This window comes from Morone saxatilis, unplaced genomic scaffold (genome assembly GCF_004916995.1).
Source record: "Morone saxatilis isolate NCDOM2014 unplaced genomic scaffold, NCSU_SB_2.0 Contig2, whole genome shotgun sequence".
Lineage (NCBI taxonomy): Eukaryota > Metazoa > Chordata > Actinopteri > Moronidae > Morone > Morone saxatilis.
This window is the reverse complement of record NW_023339762.1, coordinates 15,225,663-15,238,104: the sequence shown is the minus strand read 5'-3', so window position 1 is coordinate 15,238,104 and position 12,442 is coordinate 15,225,663. Positions and strand designations below refer to the sequence as shown.

Here is a 12,442-nt window from a genome sequence, read left to right as displayed (position 1 = left end):
TCAATGATTGTCTATCCCAGCATCCTAATGAGCTGCCCAAGCCTGAGAGTTATTGATCGATGCTATTGAAGGTTACACACACATTTGTATACAAGCATGTGCGCATACACACTTTAGGCAACTTAAACTTGTTTTTTGTTCAGGCTTTCAGCTCATATATGATATTCATAATGGCTAAACTGTGAACTTCATTAGCAAATAAAAACAGCCTTGTTTACATCTTTGTAACAATGTATATTTCAGATAATTCAATAGCTTTTTAAATGATGTATTCTGCTAAAATAGTAATAGAAACTTCTTGACAATGAATTAACACTTTTTCTGAAAGATTCAAATTAAGATTTACAATTTAAATTGAACTCCCCTTGCTGAAATTGAATATTTTTTTTGCGCAGTGTAAGTGATGACAGATCAGACTATCTGAGTGAAGCTGGGAATAAATTCTCAGAGGGAGCCACAGGTGCTGCACAGCGTGTCACTTAGAAATCATTAGTCAGTTGCCATCAATCTGCTTATCCAGGCTACGACAGAATTCATGTGGGGGCTGGTATTTACTGAGCAGGAACTTCCCTTTGATTCCATTGATTGTTACATGCTGCTTCCAGGCAGAAACACAAGGTTTTATTTTGTATTCAGAACGCTACGATACAAAAGCCAAATGGAGGCAGAACTACTCAGATATTTTACTTAAGTACAAGTAACAATACCACAATGTAGTAGTGTTGTATAACTGATAAAGCAGTTTCTCTTCAAACTTTGTCTATTTGGATCTAACCTGGAAGACTGTTACTTTATGACTTTACCAATCATTGCTTTCGAGTTTTGTGCAATAAATATTTACATGCTTTCCATAAAAATGAGGACAAAGGAACTCCTACTTTGGAGACTTTTATTGTTAAAATGAAAGACAAGAATTGTAAATTAATACATTACATTTAGAGTATGCAAAGTACTAAGTGACTTAAGCTTTCAAGTAAATATAGTGAAGCAAAATGTAAAAGTACTAGTACTTCAAAATTATACTGAAGTACAGTAATTGAGAAAATGTTGTGAGTTACTTCCACTGCAAAAGAGGGATTTAGATGAAAAAAGGTTGTGTGCCACTGTTTTGCTTTGAGCCCTGCTGAATATGAAACATGATTCTACAGCAGTTTAACAGGAATCCCTCATTGGCCCTGAACGTTGCTAAGGTTTGTGTTGTGGTTACAGGTTGATTGTTCTGACTTAATGACAGAGCTCCAACTTTCACATCAACCATCATTTACGTGATCATTCTTCTGATAAGGACTCTGACATTTTTTGTTGGATGAAGGCTTCGAAAAAGACAAAATCATTTAGCAACCCTGCAGCTATAAAGGTAGGCTCTGTCAGTGTGGAGGTATTTTGTGTCAGAGGGAGATCTCACACTGTAGGAAGATAATAGATAATGACTCTATTTCATGTAATTTCTTTGAATTTGTGCTACCTGGCAACCAGAATCAATGACAGTGTACATTGTATATGCAGTGCTCATACCTGAAGGACTATTGACTGAGAGCTCTCTTGTTAAAGAGTGGGTACGGTATGCATTGTGATGTAACAGTCTTTATATTCAAGAGATGAAGAGGTAGAACAGGCCACACACAAGGACGGTAAGTACTGAGAGGTCATAGCTACAGTGTTTTGGATGAAAGCTTTTATTTTCTGTAAAAAATACAGTAGATTTAAGGTTCCCATTGCAGATGTCATTGACCGTAGACCTCCCACATTCTTGTGTAGGACCATTTTGCTTGTACTAATAAAAGCCAAAGTGAGCTCAAAGCTTAAAGAGCTGTGTAAAAAGTGCTGTCAACACCAATAACAGCTATAGAGCATATTCAAATCATTGTTATTAACCATGTTTTACAGCTGTGGTGAGGACCCCAAGCAGAAGTAATGCATCATTTTCTGTAGCAGACTTCTGAAGCATGTCAGTTGTTCAAAATAATGTTTATAAGCAGTTCTCATGGAATTTATGTCAAGTATCAATTTGATAAAACAATAGTGAGTATGGAGATAGACTTTTTCAATGACAACAATATCTTTTCAATTTCCTATAAAGCTTCAGAAGGATGGAAACAATCTCCCATCCCATGATGCCCTGTCACAGATCCTACCAAAGTACCGCTACCTTTCCAAGGGAGCGGACGCTGAGCTCCACGGAGCAGCCCAACAAGAACAGGAGAGACCAGCTGAGAGGCCAGAGACTACAAAGGCCAACAAACCCAACATAAACCACACCTATCAAGTACATCATCCACATAAGCGGTCAGACAGACAACTATATTATATTATAGTGAGACTAAAACAAAGGTTTATATGGTTTCATTTCACTAATAACTTTATTTTTATTAATTGTGTTCATGTCTCAGACCCCCTCTGCATGACTTTGAGGATGATCCCCACATGGCAGAGATCACTGTCCTCCAAACTAAGGTGAATAGATTGAATCAATACCTAAACTCTTGAATCAATCAATCAGTGAAGCGATCCCCACTGTCACATCTAGTTAGTGAACAGTGACACAGTGAGTTAATGAGGTTGAAACTTGTGCCAGGGTCCCAGGGTGTTATTTATGCAAAACATTTTTCTCCTAGATGTGAGGTGTTTTTCATAATGTCATTTACTTATTTAAATTCACTGCTTAGATCTGTGGATTGGCTAAACTTGTATCAATATAGATTTTATGTTAAATCATGAAGATTTTGATAAATTGTATGATAGAAAGGCAGAGATCTGATTTTTGATTGGATGATTTCATAGTGACAATGCATACATTTACAGTATAATACTATTTGGAAAAGCCTAATTAAATATTGAATCCTCATAATCCAGTCCAGCTGTCTTTTGTCCTGAGGGGACAATATGTATAACAGCAAGGCAACTTTAATGTCTTCAAATCACAGAAAGGGGAGAGAACCTCCAGTATTCACAGGCAGAGACAGGCTCCCCTTTTATTTTTGACACATGATGGGACTTTCCAGACTCATCATGAAGAGCCCTCCTTCCCATCATGCCTGTGGGCCCCCCAGCAGAGACACCATCTCATCTACAGTCATGATTGTCACCTCATCCCTGCCCTTTCAATTAGATGCTCAATTTCACCCTTGTGTCCCACGGGAGTCACAACCACACCATCCGAGATTGGAATCCCGTAATCGTCGCCCCCTCTCATACATGCAGCTGGACCCGGCTCTTAGTCTCCATTCAATTCTGTCTACTCAATGTGACAGAGAAGAGAACAATGAGTGCATACAAGCTGCTAGACAACATGCTCATGCCCTACACAGAGAAATGTCTTGATAACAGTATGATTTCTGGACAGCAGCTCTGATGGAAGTCAGTGAGGAAATGTGTATCTTTTCAAGCTAAAAGAAGGGCAACAACAATTTGAAAAGAAAGGAGAAAATGTAAGATTTTGGAAGGAAGATTTGTATAAAATTCAATGTTGTTTTTTTACTCCGTCTTGCTGAAATACTCTCATGAATTTGGCATGAGTTTTGCTTCAACATTTCAGCAAACAGGCTTTCACAGGAAGGCATTGCTGTGAATGCATGACTAGGACTTATCCCAAATCCCTTGTTAAAGCTCCCATGACAAAGGACTTTAACAGGACAGGGTGTTATTGTCTCTTTGGATTTGAAGAGCCGGAGTCATGAATTCATTGTACCCAAACCTTAGGAAAATCACACCTTACGGCGTAATATCTTTCGCCTTCCAGTTATGTCCCATTTCTCATGTTATGTTCTTATCCAAAACCAAGCAAAATCAATTATTCATTGAGACACTGAGCCTCATGACAAACTCTACATGCAATATGTGTTTACTGCTGGGATGTTTTTTTGTTTTTGATTCTCCTAGTATACAGACATGTCTCGCTGACTACATCCTGGGGTCAAGAACTCTCTAAGATGGGGCTGAAGAGACATCTAGTGGTGGTGATCATATAGAACCACTTGGCATCAAATTTGTCCCTGCAGATTTATGGGAATATTTTCATCCTTTCGGTTCTTAAAAAAACAAAAAACAAAAAAAACATTAACTTTTGATCATTGGCAATTTGTCTGACTCCTGGCTATTTGATTATAAATTACCCTGATGTGTTCAGTTGGGGGGATAGTTTTTAGTCATCTTTGGACTTACATTGACCTAGGTGGAACTCACTTCACTATGAGCTCTAGATTAGCATTAAAAGGGTATACAAAGTTTTGAAATACTCTTTTTTTTTAAAAGAACTATAACAAATATCCCACTTCAAGCCACTGGTCTCAGACTGACAGTCCATATCTCTCCATCAGGAGGTAGAAAACTACCGTTCGGCCATGAGCAGGATGGCAGAAGACATCATAGCGCTGAGGACACAGGTAGTGACGTTGGAGACAGAAAACAGCCAGCTCCGCATTGATCTGTCTCTGCATCAGGACCTTGGCCGAGATCTGCTGGATGACACAGACATTGATGTCATGACCAAGGCTGAGATTGCTGATCGTATAGGTAAGCCACAGCAGAGAACTATGTATGTGTAACTATATATATACATTCATTACTATCCTGTCTTAAAATGAGTCCAAACCAGCTCCACGCAAAAGCAATAAATGACATTCTGTCTGAAAAATGTCAGAAAGTTTACTATCCAGCTAGCAGTTGTTGAGTTCATGTTGTTTTGCATTTAAGGGCATTTCATTGGCAGATGAAGCCGTGATGTGTGTTTGCTAATCCTTGCGAGTGTCTATTCCCAAGCAGACTGTGCTGTTTTGTGATAAGGCAGCTCATTTAGGCCATGGACCCTGATAAGCTCTGTGGGTAGTGCATCTCTTATCTCCTGAAGGACAGTTTGTGACCCACAGTAAAAAGGATGTTCCTGAAGGTCTCTCTGCTAACATAAAAGCAAATTGACTGGGTCCCATCCAACAGAAAATCCATTCGATTTCAAAAAGCTTCATTGATAGGAGTTATGATCATTATTGTTCAAAAGTCCAAGCTTAAGAACTGACATGTCGATGATTCTAAATTTGAAAATGTATTGACATTTAAGTCCCACACTTTACAAATGCTAACAGCACGTTCCTATGCCTAAAAAAATCTACAAATGCACCAACATTACCCAGATTTATGCGGCTGTGTACGATGTGTCCTCCTGTTTCTGTGAAGCCTCTCTGAAATTCAAGCTGGCCAGTGAAACCAGTAAGGCTGCCTCGCAAAGGGACAGGATCCAACAGCTGCAGAATGATCTGATTAAGGTTAGAATATACATGTACATGTTACACAAATGAAACTTCTACATAATAATAAATTCATGTTGGTGTGTAACTTACTATTCTGGCTTCCCTTCGTGTGTGTTGTGAAGAAGTATGACAGTGAGAAGGAGCTACTAAAACTTCAGAGGGTTCACAAACAGCAGCAGGAGGATCAGAAGTACCAGCAGAGTCGATTTGCAAAAATGGCAACTTTGGAGGCCACAGTGAAACAGCAGGAAAAGGTGAAGAGTCAGATACAAAGTCTGCCCTGCACTTACTGGTATAACTATCTGATTCCACAGCAGGGAATGCTTCTTTCTATGAGTAACACAAAATGTATAATAGGATAATATCCTGTATACTTGTGCAATCTCAATTTTTCAGACCATTGAGAAGATGGAGAAAGCATTAGATACCAAACTCAGAGAAAAGAATAAACAGAGTGGTGATAAAAAGCTGGTGGTGAAAAAACAAAGAGGTAAGTGGAATCAGTGAGGTGGGGAACGATATGGGTTCACGAAAACACTTGCAGTCACCAGAACATCTCTTCATTCTGTGCAGATGAGACTGACCACAGTAAGGAAGAGATAGTCTCGGCCCTGGCAGCAGAAAACACTCGTCTCAGAGAAGAGCTGGACAGAATTCGCCAGCAGCCGGCCCCAGTCATTATACACCAGTCAGCACAGGCACTCAAGGTAATCAAGCCAGTATTCAAACAGTGTGAAATGGTTTACAACTCTTATCAGATTGAATGTCTGAGGGTTGACTACAGCTCAGAGTCAAGTTTCCATGTCTTGAGGAATATATTGTAAAATATATACATTTTATATATATCGTACCACACAGATTTTGTCTTCCAGTTACTAAAATCTCAGTTTTTCATGTGCCATGTCCCCCCCAGACAAAAGATGCACTGCCACTCAAGGAGAGATTGAGTTTACTGAACAAACTGGAGAAGGCTGAGGCAAGAGTCCAGACTCTGGAGACTCAGGTAAAAATAAAACATTTGAGATAATACTCTTGAACTGTATGTTTCATGGACTTATTGAGTCAATGATCCGTGTTTCATTCATGGTTGAATAAATGCTTTTTCTTCATTTGCATGTATTTCAGCTGCAGGACAACTCTAAATTATGGGGGAGACAGAAACAAGAAATGTTGACCAAACTGATGGAGCACAGGCATGGTTTTGTCCGGACATCCACCACAATCCTTCATAATGTTCCTTCGGTCAGTTGAGAGCAGCTATCCTTCGCTTTATAAGATGTGCTATGTGCAATTATTGTATAATGTATGTAACATGGAAGGATTTCTGCTTCTTACAGAGATCTGTATCAGAATCACTGTATCAACAAAACAGAAGGAAGAAGCAGAAGCCCATAAAATGATCTACACACACCTACACCTACACACACACACACACTTAATGTTCCCATTTTTTTAATCTTTCATAAATATATTTATATGTTGAAATAAATAATAAAATTACATATAACAAGACATATTTTGAATCAGTTTATTTTTTTTATTCATCACTGGTTTATAGATAGTATTTTAATATACTTTTGGAATAAAGGTTCTGTACATTCTAGGTTTTTCAGTATATTGTACACACACACAGCCTACACATTTCCATCATGACTAAGTAAGTAATATACAGTACATATAATTACTGAGGTAATTTGTTCATGCACATTTTTAGGTTTTTCTTTCCTAATGTTTTTTTCTTGCTCTCTGGCTATGGTTGGAAGAGTTCATTTTGGGTTTATGTTTCGGTGCTTTGTGAAGCTCTTTACAAGAACTGTGATAAACGGCTATAGAAACCAGCCTTCGACTTACAATGCACCACAGTTTTCTCTCGAAGTTGGTGTTACCGACTAGTATGTAGAGGCTTCAAAGTCAATATTATAGGCTTTTCTGGTAAGAGAATGAGCTCAAAGGTACTCTGCACTTCTACATTGCGCTGTTTCTCCACTCTGAAGTTCTCAAGCATCTGGAAAGACAGAAGATAACACACACCGTTAATACGCTGCGTAAATGAGCCACAGCATATGGTGAAACTCTTTATTCTCTGTATTTCTCACATGGATAAGGAAGATTTGCATCTCAGCCTCAGCTATTCTGCGTCCTAAACACTGACGGGGGCCGAATCCAAAGCCCAGGCTCCTGAAGTAGTGCGTCTCTGTCCTCAGCCAGCGGGAAGGCTGATAGTGCTCTGGACGAAAAAACACCTGGGGGTCTCTGCCCATTGCATACAGCCCTAACTGGACCAGAGTCTAAAAATAAACACAGAAAAGGTGAACAGTTGGTCAAAACTTTGCTCAACAGACTGCTCATGTTTAGATATGTTTTCATTAAACATCTATATTTGTTTTACTTACCCCAGCTGGGATGTGGTAGTTTTGAATAATTATATCTTCTGCTATGTATCTTTGCAAGCTCACTGCAACCGGGTGTAACCTAAAGCAGAAGAAGACTAACTTAGTGGTAGTAGATGGCAGAACCAAAGGTCATTTTCAGTATCGCTATATATAAGTGGAAAAAGTATTACTATAAATCTAAAAATAAAACTAAGCAAACTATTTCCTAAACAGTTTGCAATTCTGATAAAAACAAATGAGATGCAGCACACAAGGTGCACTTTGTATTGTACAAAGGGTCGAAAGAAAAAGAAAACAATTTAGGAGCTGATGCACTTACAATCAACATACTGGCATCTCTACAGCATCACTAAGAGCATTACTGTTTTTTTTCACCTCAGTGTTTCCTTCAAAGCTCCTTTAACAAGAGGAATCCGCTTCAGCATCTCCAACATGTCACCCTGGCTTTCAGCCCGAGCTGCGGCCACTTCGGCCCTCAGCTCCTCCTGGAGGTTGGGGTGCCTAGCTAGTTCATATAATGTCCACAGCAGCGTTATAGAAGTCTGAAACACACACACAGCATAAACTTTTAGCTTTCTTTCTTAAGAAAAGAAGCCATATTCTGAAAAATATATATTTTTGTAATTGTTTTCCTACTGTATCTACTCCTCCAGCCATTAGCTCAGTGATGCTAGCCTTGATGTCTTCAATGGACAGCTTGTCAAGCATGAGCAGGCTAGCCAGGACTCCTGGGTATTTCTTTGGAGTTCCAGTCTCCTGCCGTAACTGCCTGTAGATGTTATGGATGCAGCGGTCCGCTGATGCACCAAAAGAATACAAATGAAATAGGATACATATGTAGTACAAAGATCAAAATAAAATTTGTGATTTTCAAATACCCTCATGATGCTAATCAAACTAAAAGTGCTCAACCTGGTGTTTCTCTCAACCCTACCTTGGTTAAAGATCCCATCCCAAGCATCCACATGGTCCCGCCACACCTTTGCTCCAATCTGCCTCAACAGCCCAGGAGGTATGTAAAGCATGGGTGAGGTAGTCTTGAACATGACGGTGATGCAGTTAATGAAATGTTGAGCTTCAGGGTCAATGTAGTCCAACATCAAACCCAAGCGTTCCCCATACAGCACTGAGCTCACCGCTGTGTAGGACACAATAAACAAAGACAGAGAAAGCCAAGCACAGTGTGAGAAAGAAAAAGACACTGGTCTACACAGTGCATGAAATTATACTTGAATATCAAGAGAGATAAAAGTCCATCTTACACTCTAATGCATATTTAAAGAGTTCTTGAGAAAGGTCAGTGGTCCATTTGTTCTGGCCACTTCGCGTTATCTTTTTGTGAACTCTGGCCACAAAATCCTCCCCCACTTCATCCAGCAAAGGCACAAAGTTTTCCAGCACCTTTGGGGAAATCACCTCCTTGTTGAGGATCACACGGTTTGATCTCCAGTCTTCTCCATTCCTGTAGAAAGAATGGATATAAGGAAGAATTTTTAGTTCAAGTGTAAAATGGAAGCTCTATTGGCAGAAATTTAACATAATATTCATAGGTACGTTTAATTACTGTATAATCACCTGAAAACAAGACTTTATTACCTTAGTCATTTTTATCTTAAGTCTTTTGTTAATTTTATTCCACTATGTTGAACTGCAATGATTCAACAGTAGTCCAGAATGGACAAACCAAACACTGGTTCAAGATAGGGCCGTTACTGTTTTTCACACGTTTCAGTCACTGTACTTTCTCATATGTGCTCAGAAGGGGAGAATGAAGTGAGGGTGTTGCAATCAGCAACAGAACTGCTCAATGCCACTAAATCCTACACATTGGTCCCTGCTTCATAAAAAAACTGATTATGGTGAACTTATTAATGCAGTATAAAGGGCAGACAGATAATAGTACACAAAGACAATATTCAAAATAAAATAAAACCAAAACTATTAGGTATTACATTTTCTTCTACAGGTGTTAACTTAAACTAGCAAAGCAACTATTGGGCACAGTCTTAATAAAACAAAATACTGGTAAAACAGAATTTATACATGTAAAAAGAGATAATGATACCACATACTTCAGTAAAACTCCATATTTGCGATTCCTGAAGTCTCTGTATGACGTCCAGGCTTCAACTTTCAGCCTTTTAGGATAATGGCCCTCCGCTTTGAACAGGATAGCAGCATCTTCAGGGTTGATGATATTTACACTTTCATAATAACCTATTTTTTCTCTAAGTCAGAGGAAAAGAGGGTTGAAAAAGCCACGTCAGCTACTTGTTTTTAGAAATCATGACCTTGTAGATTGTCAATCAGATATTTTTCATGAATAAAAATGTTTATATTTTGATCAGAAAACAGTTTCAACCTAGTGACGCAATTCAAACTAATTTGTTTTGTCTACTTAAATAACTCTGCAGTGACATGCAGAGTTATTTAATCACTTTAAGATTTACGCAAACTGCCGTACCTGTAAATGGGCCCAAAAGTGTTGAAGTTCTGCAACATGATGCGGTGAAGATTTCTGAAGCCATCCAGTTTCCAAAAATTGTACAAGTTAGCCACCCCGTTCTTCCACAGTCCAGGAATTTCATTGAAAGGCCTGACAATGCTGCTGCTCTCTGAGTACACATGTCTGACCACCGGCATACTGCTGCTGCAGCGCACACCTGTTGTTGTCAGCATCACAGGGCTGCGCCACACACTCCACCTGGCCATCCCGAAAACAAAAAGGCTCACTCTTCTCTACCTTCAGCAGCTACTCTGGCTCTCCCAGGGACATCTGGTGCAAAACAAGGAGGCTGGTCTAAATAGTCAGCCCCCCCTTGCTGCGCTGATCAAGGTTCTCCAGTTTAACTTTACGGACAGAATACACCACAGAACAGTATCTCTATTGTGAGGGAGAGTACGGCCCTCACCTTTTGTTTAGCATGATTGTTTCCTGTAACCCTGTATATAATTCTGGTCACAAACAGCTTTGTTGTGAACTTCTGTCTCAACTGCGCAGTGAATAAAACTCATCTGAATCAGCCACAAAATTGGACCTCAAGGAATGTTTCTTCCACAAAAGACGAAGCCATAACAGAAGTTTAGTTTAAACAAATGTAATCAGTGCATACATAAAAACCTTCAGTCTACAGTTAAAATTTAGGACTTAATATATACCTATACAAATGGTAATATGATTGTTATTTCTTAAGCAGCTTTATGAGTTCTTCCAGCTTCATTGCAGTCTTAATGTCTCCCTGGATTTTAAGTCTGCCACTGGTGTAAGCAGCAAATGGTTGTAGCTCGCCTTGGAACATGGCCAGAAGGTCGTTGTCACTCATACTCAGTGTCACATCTGGCTCTCTTGACAACAACCCTGCTCCAGCTGCACCGCTACCTACAGAACACACAGAGCAATGGAGATATTTCATATATAACTGTACTATTACTACAAACATTTGAGCATCATTAGACACATTTTGTACAACTTGGATTTGTATCAATGTTCTTAAAGCCATATATGAACCATCACCTTGGCTCAAATCCACGTAGTAACTGTGATGCTGTCCATCTTCTGAGCTTATGTCAAACTGAAAGCAGGCCCCAACCTGGTGGACCAAAGTTTCAGAGAGCAGGAGTTTGACCCCACCGAGCAGCTCCTCAACAGTTGTTGTGGCCCCAACTGCCTGAGGGGCAGTGCTGTGCTCATCTGTAAAAGTTATGCTGTCCTCTGAGGAGTAAAAAACACATGTATCACACAACATCATGATAACGGGTACATGTTGCACAAAAACAATTGTGTGTGTGTGTGTGTGTGTGTGTGTGTGGCAGGAGCATACTTTGTTGATACTGTGAACTGTGGCCCAGAAAGTGCATGGCCAACTGCTGAATGGGGCCAGTGAGACCTTCCAGTCCAGGCACAGAGGGAGGCATGATGAGGGGTCCAGAGGGCCCTTCATCTGGTGCTTTTAGTAAAGAGCCCAGGGTCAGTTCTACCCTGTCCACCTCCAGCCCCCAGTGCCGAGTCAGCTCATTTATGTCCATCTGTACAGAGCAAGAAAGCATGTAAGTTTGATGTGATGCAGTGAAAAGCCAGAAAAGCCAGCAGAGAGTAGCTCCGGTGTAGACTCACCCCGAGATATTCTCCCAGTTTAACTCTCTCCGTTTGGATCTCCCTGACAGTCTTTTTGGCCAGGCTGTGGGTCAAAGCATTCTGTGCTGACATCCTGGTTGAGGCGTTCAGGTCCTGGACTGATAGTACTGACATGACGGGGTTCCAGATCCTGAACTGGATGTCTGCTCCTACAGCCAACACACCGTCATCCCGAGTACTCACCTACAGTGGCATCATTTAATTTTCTATGAGTGGTGGGCTTAACACTGGTCATTTAAAATGTGTCACTATTAAAGGAATATAGAGACATGTATAGAAAGACTGAAGGGCTGTGCAATGTAAATATGAGAGGGACGACACAAGACTAAATACATGACATTCAATACACAAAGTTTTCCTGGTATCAGTTTACTTTCTCCAGTTTCACACTGATCAACAGTGCACCAAGAGCGCCACCTGCAGGGCGAAACAAATCACACACACAACAAACAGAGATCTTGCTTGAAGTTGACATGACCGCTAAGCAACTACTCCTCCTTCTACAATCTAGGAAGACCTCCCTAACCCACCATGTTTTCATCACTGTCTTTAAATTTAGTTTCCAAATGCTTGAGTGAAAAACTGCCTTAAACTCACACACTAATATTACACCTAACACTCCATGCTATCTGATCAGAAAATGAGCTACATTGTTCTGTGTGCAGCTTGGC

General features: G+C 40.0%; 3 protein-coding genes across 3 annotated transcripts in view; 1 reads left to right on the top strand and 2 right to left on the bottom strand.

Annotated features, from left to right (window-relative positions):
- The first annotated feature begins 1,136 nt into the window (after positions 1–1,136).
- On the top strand, positions 1,137–6,494 carry ccdc33 (coiled-coil domain containing 33). Its single transcript, XM_035664877.1, has 10 exons — positions 1,137–1,190; positions 2,081–2,286; positions 2,391–2,454; positions 4,299–4,512; positions 5,170–5,258; positions 5,366–5,497; positions 5,640–5,733; positions 5,817–5,962; positions 6,157–6,246; positions 6,369–6,494. The coding sequence occupies exons 1-10, from the start codon at positions 1,137–1,139 to the stop codon at positions 6,492–6,494; spliced, it is 1,215 nt and encodes a 404-aa protein (XP_035520770.1).
- A 287-nt stretch (positions 6,495–6,781) lies between these two features.
- Positions 6,782–10,377, bottom strand: LOC118330932 (cholesterol side-chain cleavage enzyme, mitochondrial). The gene is made up of 9 exons (XM_035665672.1): positions 10,101–10,377; positions 9,709–9,864; positions 8,899–9,098; positions 8,571–8,774; positions 8,273–8,433; positions 8,012–8,178; positions 7,637–7,715; positions 7,340–7,531; positions 6,782–7,248 (listed from the first exon to the last, which is right to left on the bottom strand). Exons 1-9 carry the CDS (start codon positions 10,346–10,348, stop codon positions 7,126–7,128), a joined length of 1,530 nt encoding a protein of 509 aa, XP_035521565.1. The 5' UTR covers positions 10,349–10,377; the 3' UTR covers positions 6,782–7,125.
- Positions 10,378–10,787: 410 nt separating this feature from the next.
- Positions 10,788–12,442, bottom strand: part of stoml1 (stomatin (EPB72)-like 1) — a 3,560-nt gene continuing 1,905 nt past the window's right edge. Inside the window, exons 4-7 of the mRNA XM_035665673.1 lie at positions 11,751–11,954; positions 11,458–11,662; positions 11,151–11,348; positions 10,788–11,015 (exon numbers count right to left, since the gene is read on the bottom strand). Coding sequence (XP_035521566.1) covers positions 10,819–11,015; positions 11,151–11,348; positions 11,458–11,662; positions 11,751–11,954 — 804 coding nt within the window. The 3' untranslated portion in view covers positions 10,788–10,818. The remainder of the gene's footprint in view (positions 11,016–11,150; positions 11,349–11,457; positions 11,663–11,750; positions 11,955–12,442) is intronic.

Excerpts from the sequence above, each read along its gene's own strand:
- ccdc33 (XM_035664877.1), top strand. The coding sequence starts at position 1,137 with ATGATTCTACAGCAGTTTAACAGGAATCCCTCATTGGCCCTGAACGTT. Across the intron at positions 2,287-2,390 it reads GTACATCATCCACATAAGCG|ACCCCCTCTGCATGACTTTG; the intron begins GTCAGACAGACA and ends TTCATGTCTCAG. Across the intron at positions 5,259-5,365 it reads TGCAGAATGATCTGATTAAG|AAGTATGACAGTGAGAAGGA; the intron begins GTTAGAATATAC and ends TGTGTTGTGAAG.
- LOC118330932 (XM_035665672.1), bottom strand. The coding sequence starts at position 10,348 with ATGGCCAGGTGGAGTGTGTGGCGCAGCCCTGTGATGCTGACAACAACA. Across the intron at positions 9,099-9,708 it reads AAATATGGAGTTTTACTGAA|GAATGGAGAAGACTGGAGAT; the intron begins GTATGTGGTATC and ends TTCTTTCTACAG. Across the intron at positions 8,434-8,570 it reads GGATGGGATCTTTAACCAAG|CGGACCGCTGCATCCATAAC; the intron begins GTAGGGTTGAGA and ends TTGGTGCATCAG.